The 9,140-nt window shown below is 43.5% G+C and overlaps 1 protein-coding gene across 1 annotated transcript in view; it reads right to left on the minus strand.

Annotated features, from left to right (window-relative positions):
* The window catches only part of ldb2a (LIM domain binding 2a), a 139,845-nt gene extending 132,069 nt beyond the window's left edge, over positions 1–7,776 (minus strand). Inside the window, exon 1 of the mRNA XM_048602988.1 lies at positions 7,611–7,776. Coding sequence (XP_048458945.1) covers positions 7,611–7,776 — 166 coding nt within the window. The remainder of the gene's footprint in view (positions 1–7,610) is intronic.
* Between the last annotated feature and the right edge of the window lie 1,364 nt (positions 7,777–9,140).

Raw genomic sequence — 9,140 nt, forward strand, 5'->3', positions numbered from 1 at the left:
AAATCTAGGCCCGAAACATCAGCTTTCCTGCTCCTCTGATGCTGCTTGGCCTGCTGTGTTCATCCAGCTCTGCACCTTGTTATCTCAGATTCTCCAGCATCGGCAGTTCCTACTATCTCTGAAACATTGCTGTGAGTCTAGTCACATAAAGGCCAGATTGGATAAGGATGGCAGATTTCCTTACCAAAATGAACCTAATGGTTATTCATGACCGTTGTTATCAGTTGAAATTGAATTGAACTCAAATGGTACTGGGGTCAACAGTTTGCAGGAGGTGAATCAGATTTGCATCAATTTTCTCAATAATCCAGACAAAGTACCTGTATCCAAACTGTTCCAGCACAGTTACAACACCTGCATCTACTTGACATTGCGGAAAATTGTCCCGTTACATCCTTTCAACAACAAGCACCACAAATCCAATCCGACAGGTATCATCTCTTCAATCTGCTCTCAATCATCAGCGAGGTTATGGAAGGAGTCATTAACAGTTACACTCACTCACCTATAATGGACTGACTGCTGCGCAAATTGGCTTTCATTCAGTTCCTGACCTTACAAGAGCCTTAGTCAAACTTGGACAAAGGAGCTGAACTTAAGAGATGGACTAACTACCAACGCTCCTGACATTAAGACAAGATTGACCTAATGAGGCATTAAGGTGCCCTAACAGAAACTGAAAATAATGCAATTCCAGAGGAAAACTCTCCACTGGCTGGAGTGAGACCTGGCAGAAAGGAAAATGGTTGTGGTTGTTGGAATCCCAAAAATCAGCAGAATGAGTTTTTCAGCATAGTCCTACACTCAACCATCTTCAGCTGCTTCATCAATGACCTTCTCCCTAAAGATCAGAAGTGGGAATATTCGCTGTTTGTTGTAAAATATTCTATTCCACTTGTGACTCTCAGGTATTGAAGCAATCCATGCCGGCTTGAAGTTGTAAGTGAAATTTACATTTTACCAGTGCTAGGTATTGATAATATCCAACAAGAAAGAACTTAACTCTCTCTCAATGACATTTAACAGCTTTACCATTGCTGATTTCCTTATCAACATCTTGAGATTATCAGCAAAAATTTTACTGGAGCAGATAAATATTCTAACTACAAAATGTGGGGCAGAGATTTGAGTATTTTGCAGGCAGTAACTCGACCCCTAACTTGTGAAAGTCTACGCGCGAATTACAAAGCAGGAGTCAAGAGTGTGATGGAATACTTCCCACTGGCCTGTGTGAGCATGGCTCCAACAACATTCAGTATGCTGGACAGCATTCATGGCTAACAGGGCAGGCAGGGCCTTAAGAAGTAGCAGTTAAATCAAACAAATAGATTTCAAGGGGAAGGGAAGTTTCTTGGTATTCTGATTCATTGAAATGTGATAGTGTTGGGGAGTAGATGGGACTCGTGTTGCTGCATATTATAAAATCTTTCAAACTCTGTTGTGTTTAGATAGCTTCATCTGGTTTATTTTATTTGTTTATTTTATGTAATAAACTTTTTTTTTATTGTTAAAACCAAAATATAGAACAGAGAACAATTCAACACGGTACAGGCCCTTCAGCCCACAATGTTGTGCCAACCTATTATCCTACTCTAAGATCAAACTACCCTGAATACCCTACATTTTACTATCATCCACGTGCCTATTCAAGAGTCGCTTAAATGTCCCTAATGTATCTGACTGTACTACCACTGCTGGCAGCGCATTCCACGCACCCACCACTCTCTGTGAAAAGAACCTACCTCTGACATCTCCCCTATACTTTCCTCCATTCACCTGAAAATTATGCCCCCTCATGCTAGCCATTTCCGCCCTGGGAAAAAGTCTCTGGCTATCCACTCTATCTGTACCTCTCATCATCTTGTACACCTCTATCAAGTCACCGCTCATCCTTCTTCACTCCAATGAGAACAGCACTAGCTCCCTCAACCTTTCCTCATAATACCTTTGCTCATAATACCTGCCCTCCAGTCCACTCAGCATCCTGGTAAATCTCCTCTGCATCCTGTCTAAAGCTTCCACATCCTTCCTATAATGAGGCACCCAGAACTGAACACAATATTCCAAGTGTGATCTAACCAGGGTTTTACAGAGCTGCAGCATAACCTCACAGAGCTTAAACTCAATTCCCAAACCAATGAAGGCCAACACACCATGTGCCTTCTTAACAACACTATCAACTTGGATAGCAACTTTGAGGGATCTATGCATGTGGACCCCAAGATCCCTCTGTTCCTCCACACTGCCAAGAATCCTGCCATTCACCCTGTATTCTGCATTCAAATTCAACCTTCCAAAATGAATCACTTCACACTTTTCCGAGTTGAATTCCATCTGTTACTTCTTTGCTCAGCTCTGCATCCTGTCAATGTCCCGTTGCAAGCTACACACTATCCACAACTCCACCAACCTGCACGTCATCGGCAAACTTACTAACCCACCTTCCACTTTCTCATCCAAGTCATTAATAAAGATCACAAACAGCAGAGGTCCCAGAACAGATCCCTACGGAACACCACTGGCCACCGAGCTCCAGGCTGAATACTTTCCATCTCCTACCACCTTCTGTCTTCTACTGGACAGCCAATTCTGTATCCAGACAGCCAAATTTCCCTGAATCCCATGCCTCCTTACTTTCTGAATGAGCCTACCATGTGGAACCTTATCAAATGCCTTGCTAAAATCCATATACACTACATCCACTGCTCTACCTTCATCAATGTGTTTTGTCACATCCTCAAAAAATTCAATAAGGCTTGTGAGGCATGACCTGCCCCTCACAAAGCCATGTTGACTATTTCTAATCAAACTGTGCTTTTCCAAATAATCATCAATACTATCTATCAGAATCCTCTCCAATAATTTGCCCACCACAGAAGCAAGACTGACTGGTCTGTAATTCCCAGGATTATCCCTATTCCCTTTCTTGAACAAGAGAATAACATTTCCCACCCTCCAATCATCCACTACTCCAGTGGACAGTGAGGATGCAAAGACCATCGCCAAAGGCGCAGCAATCTCTTCCCTCACGTCCCATAGAAACCTTGGTTATATCCCATCTGGCCCAGGGGACTTATCTATCTTCATGATTTTCAAAATTTCTAGCACATCCTCTTTCCTAGCATCAACCTGTTCGAGCATATCAGCCTGTTTCACGCTGCCCTCACAAATGTCAAGGTCCCTCTCACTGGTGAATACTGAAGCAAAGTATTTATTAAGGACCTCCCCTACCCCCTCCAATTCACACACAAGTTCCCTCCACTATCCCTGATTGGCCCTACCTTCACTCTGACCATCCTCTTGTTCTTCACATAAGTATAGAACACATTGGGGTTTTCCTTAATCCTACCCGCCAAGGATTTTTCATACCCCGTACTAGCTCTCCTATGTCCATTCTTCAGTTCCATCCTGGCTGCCTTGTAGCCCTCTAGAGCCCTGTCCAATCCTTGTTTCCTCAACCTTAAGTAAGCTTCCTTCTTCCTCTTGACTAGATGTTCCACATGTCTTGTCATCCAAGGTTCCTTCACCTTACTATCTGTTCTTTGCCTCAGTTGGACAAACCTATCCAGTGCTCATAACAAGTGCTCCCTAAACAATCTCCACATTTCTGTCGTGCATTTCCCTGAAAACATCTGTTCCCAATTTATACTCCACATATAGCCATGTATGCTTATGTTTAAAAGAAACAGCACCATGTTAAATTGAAGAAAAACTATTAAAACTCTGGGATCTGACTTGTCCAGTAATCCAGAGACTCCAGCTAGTGCTCCTGTGATATAGTTTCAAACCCTAGATTATCGAATTTAAATGCAAATAGTAAATCAGGAATATAAAGCTAGTCTCTCTAAAGGTGACTATCATGACTATTATCAAATGCTGTAAAAACCCATTTGGTTCACTAATGTCCTCTATGTAAGAAAATCTACCATCTACCCGAGACAGGTAAAGTTTCGTTAAGGTACGGGCCAAAGGCAGGTATATAGAGTTGGGCCACAGTTTGCTGAATGGTGAAACAGGCTCGAACCGCTGAATGGCCTACTTCTGTTCTTATGGTCAATGGCCACACTCTTCCTGGATCCTGCATTGTCTAAATTCGGCATCAGCAAAGCACCAAACTTCCTCTCGGTCCAACTCAGCCACTACTCCAGGGTTTCAAGCCTGTAATATGGAACTGAGGGATGGCCAAGCATCTTATCTATCAGCTCTGATGAAGTGTCACTAAGACTCAAAACATTAGCCTGCTTTCTCTCTTTATGGATGCTGCCTGACCTGCCTTGATTTCCAACAGAGATAGTAGGAACTGCAGATGCTGGAGAATCCGAGACAACAAGGTGCAGAGCTGGATGAACACAGCAGGCCAAGCATGCACCTTGATTTCCAGCATTTTTGTTTTCAGTACAGATTCCAGCCTCTGCAATAATTTGCAGTAATCCTATCTATCGATGTAGGATTTTCAGCACTGACATGGATCCAGGAATATTCTGCGTTCAGCTTGCATTTTAGAGCATAATGTCATTAGCAGTTACTTAGAAGCATACAGCCTTTGTGGATTAGCTTGTTTTTTCAGTGCAGTAAGCTTTTAGTGCTGAATTATACACCACCTGTCCCTGTGGGTTAGCTGATTTTACAGTTTCCCAGGGAGAGGCAGGCAGGTAGTGGTATCAGACAAGGGGCTGGACATGTCACTGTTCCATGGGTCAGGTGATGTGTGACAGTCAAAGGGGAGGTGGTCCTTAGTGGGGGCTACAGTCAATCAGGATTGGAACATGGTCAGTCACAGGGGCAAGTGGAAGCAGTCAGGGCATTATAGGTCAGTCAGTCAGGATGTTGTACAGACATTGGTCCAGGGTGGGTCATCGTTAGCTGGGGCTGTTACCAAGCTAGTCATTGGGAGCTGGGGGGAATGCGTTGGTCAATATTAGGCAGCAGGCTTAGCAGATGCCATGGCCAAAGGAAGAAAAGGAAGAAACTCATGTCTACGGATGGGCTTCATTCTACTGGCTTGTTGAGGGTATGGGTCACAGTGATAGGCGGAAACTGCACATAGGATTAGACCTCAGTGAAAGCGAGGACTAGAGTTCTGACTTCTACACGGGGATGTTGTACTGCAGAGAAGGACAAAGGGATTTCCAAAGTCATATGCTGGTTCTAAAGCACATATATGAATACTGATGTAAAGGGGATCGACTGGAATTGGGAGGGATGGGAAGGTGGACAGATCATCACAGGGACAGCAACAGAAAACGGAGCAGGAAAATTCAGTCTGCCACAGGGAGAGCCTGCAAATCATCAGGCGAATACAAATTAGAACCTCAGATAGAAAGTCACTTCACAATAACTTCAGAGAATGGCTGCAACTGCATGCAAAGCATGAGAGGTAAGTTATATGGGGCAAAGTTACAAACATTGATTTTGAGACGCTGTATGGGACAATTGTAGCAATGATGCCTCCACTGATGGGGCAATGTCACCCATCTGCCTCAATTCTAAAGTTGCATGGAGGTCAGTAACTATCAAAGACCTCAAGCAATTGTGAGCGTACAGTGTGCCCACTAACTTCCTCCTTATCATGCAAGCTCAACAAGTCTTATGGTAGCAAGGAACTTAAAAGCAGAATCTGAAGTTCCCAATTGGCAAGGGTATCCCACACCGAGTTCTGGAAAGACAGTGCAGCTGTTATAACCTCACAGTGAAAAATAGGGACACAAGGACACAGGCTGTGATGTGGAAGGGAGGATGAGGCCTTTCACTTTATGGTGGCTTACTGGCACAATTCTAATTCCGAAGGAGTACAGACACTTTGGCTATCCACCATGAAACTGCAGAAGGTCACATACCTCACAGCTCTGTACAATGGAGCTCCACTTAGAGACACAGCAGGTCACAGTCCACCAAGGAGGCACAGGGAAATGGTTCAATCCACAGTGTATAGGCTTCATGCAGTTATCTTCAACAATGCTGGTGATGATTAAAGATGTCCTGCTTCATTGTATAAGAGATCAGTTGCTGGAGAGGGGCTTTTGATAACAAAGACTGGGCAGAAATCCTATCCCAGTGGCCGCCAAAACCATAGCTGCCTTTAACTTTTAAGCTAGCGGCTCATTTCAGGGAGCAACTGGGGACCTCTGTGGCATTTCCCATAAGTACACCCAAGTGGGGATCACTTATGTTATGTTCAGCAGAGCCCACTTCCTCTTCCCTTAATGTTTAAATAACTTTTACCATCACAGCCAAATTTTCTGTGCCAGATAACTTGGGAGCTGCCACGACACACACATACTACAGTCCTCAGTGACGCTGGTCTCATTCCAAGGTGCTTAACCCATACACTGATGGTTGCTGCGAGACATGGACTACACCTTCTAATCATAGCTCAAGACACGTTAAAGCCACAGGCTTGCATATCCCTCCCACTACATCTAAGTACAGTCCTGAATTCCATTGCTGGGGTGGAGAGAGCGTGCACTTCAGTCAGGTGATCAACTGGGGGGCCTAGAAAACCAAGGCCTGCTGGGTTAGTGGGCCCATGGTGAGTCTCAGTCAGCACATGAGCAGTCCTGGTCTTCCCTGGCCCTTTATATCTTCTTCTCATATGAAGTGAAGAGCCCAATGTCTCCCACACTCCCACCAGCCAAGTTGTGCGCACATTTACCCTGCCACAATCAAGGAGTTAAGAACCGATTGGTGAGGGAGGCACATGAGATAATTGCCTTTATCAGTCTTGGCATAGATTATAAGAGGAGGGAGCTTATGTTTGTTAGGCCACAGTTGGAGGGCCATGTGCGGTTCTGGTCACCACGCCATAGGAATGATGTGTTTGCAGGGGAGGAAATGTAGAAGAGATTCACCAGGATGTTACCTGGGATGGAACAATTTAGCTAAGAAGAGAGGCTGGATAGGCTCAGGTTGTTTTTTGGGAGTAGAGAAGGCTGAAGGGGGACCTGATTGACGGTATGTATGGGGTTGATAGAACATAGCTATTCCCCTTAGTTGAAGGGTCAATATCAAAGGAACACACTTTTAAGGTGAAGGCAGATTTGCGGAAACACTTTTTCACCCAGAGGGTGGTGGAAGTCTGGAATGCACTGCCTGAGACAGTAGTTAATATGGGAAAACTCACAACCTTTAAAAAGTGCTTGGATGAGCACTTGAAGTGGCCTAACATGCATGGAAATGAGCCAAGTGCTATATCGTGGGCCTAGTATACATTTAGAATAGCTTTATTGTTGGTGCAGACACAACAGGCCAAGGGGCTTCTTCAGTACCGTAAGGTTCTATGAAAGAAAGAGGTTGACTATGAGCGAAGTGGATGGGAGAGCAGTTAGTGGAGCAGAGGTGGGGAGATGCCCCCAGTGAGTGAACAGTAAGTACAAAGGGCAGGAACAGTTAGTAGTTTGGAAGGATGAGGTGGGTGAGAGCCCTTCAGTGGTCATGACGGATGTAATAATGAGCTGTTATCCATCAGCCTTGGTGGAAGGTGTATGAATTGGAAGTGTTAGGGTCTGTGATGCCCCTGTGAATGTGAAGTAACACAGAGAAGATAGTGCTACTTACCCATGTTGAGTGTAGGAGATCACTGACCTTTTGGCAGTAGCACTGCTAGCCCTCACTGTTCATTCGGGACACAACACTGATCTGTGCTGCCATCTCCATCAGAGCTGAGTCTCTTGCTGCAGTCAGCTGGAAAATAAACAGACCTTCCACCAACCTGTCCACAAGTGCCACAAGATCTTGCTCCAGGAAGCAGGCAGCAAGCCTGGCTTTCTTCTGCAACATCTGGGCAGAATTTAAAGCTATGCACCATAGTAAGGGGGCAGTTCCCAGATGCAGCATCTGAAATGGTATGCAAGTAGACTTTAAATATGGCGCCAATGGTATGCGAATTATTAGTTCCAGGCAGTGGTGAGCACTTCCAACTCTCAACTTACTGCTTGCATAATTAATAATCCAATTCTCATTAACTGAATTGCAACGATGATTTAATGGGAGATCAAGTACAATAGCTTGCTACAGGCCAAGATGGAGTTGACAACACAAAACTCACTAGCCACCACACGTCAACTGCAAAAAGGAAAATTCAGCCCCCAGTCTGTTAGGGCAAGGCAAATTTGGATGGTCACTCAACATTGATTAAAACACTGGCTGCCTGCATAGGAGACCCACACTCATCCATGAAATGAATTGATTCGCCACTCACATACATAAAAGCTCAAAAGAATTTTAACTTTGTTATAGTGACACACCCCAAGTGACAGACAACTGAGTATCCAACATCCCATCTTCTAGAAGGCGGTGTCAGCTCCCACTGCAGAGATTTTTGTTAGTGTGATATACACAGCAATGGACAATAATGCACATCCTTGTCAGAACATCGAGGAAGTTGATGAGATGCACAGAATGTTGATGACCTCGGATTTCTACAGTTGTCTCCTGATAAACGCACTGGGATCCAGTGACTCCAATCTGAATAAAGCACTTGAACGCATATTGTACAGAGTACATAAAGAGGTAGTAATTAGTTATGTAAGATACAGAATGATTTCTTTACCAAATTGGAATTAGAATCTGCACATTCTAAAAATCAGAATTTGAATTCTAAATGTTTCCAGACATTCTTACTTGTTCATTGTGTGCATTTACCCATCAATAGTAGTGATTTATTTTTACCAATTACTTTACCGTGACAAACATTTAAGTATCAAAATTAATTTGTGCTCAAAGTAAGATTCAAGTTACATTTGAAAGATAACTAAATGCTGCAGGGAAATTAAAGCTGCAAATACATTGTCATTACGTTGGTTGCATCTTGAGAACAAAATAAAAATTTTAAACAGGAAGATCAGCACTGGGGCAACTCTCTGTAAAATAATTAGTTACCCAGAGACATGCTTCTATTTTTCTAAAATATTTATTAATTCTGGGTTAGGAAATTATTCTTTAATTAAACCAGGGGGAATTCCACCCACGAATGCAATGCAACATTAGATGAAATCTCTAAAATTTTGAGCATAAGCGATCATCGTCTGTTTTTCCATGGTAGTTAAACAGTAGCCACTCATTATAAAACTTATTACTGATTCATTTCATTGAAATGAATACAACTCCATCACTTTAGATTTGGTCAGATGCATCTGATTCAG

The sequence above is a fragment of the Rhincodon typus genome, chromosome 1 (assembly GCF_021869965.1).
Source record: "Rhincodon typus isolate 14 chromosome 1, sRhiTyp1.1, whole genome shotgun sequence".
NCBI lineage: Eukaryota > Metazoa > Chordata > Chondrichthyes > Orectolobiformes > Rhincodontidae > Rhincodon > Rhincodon typus.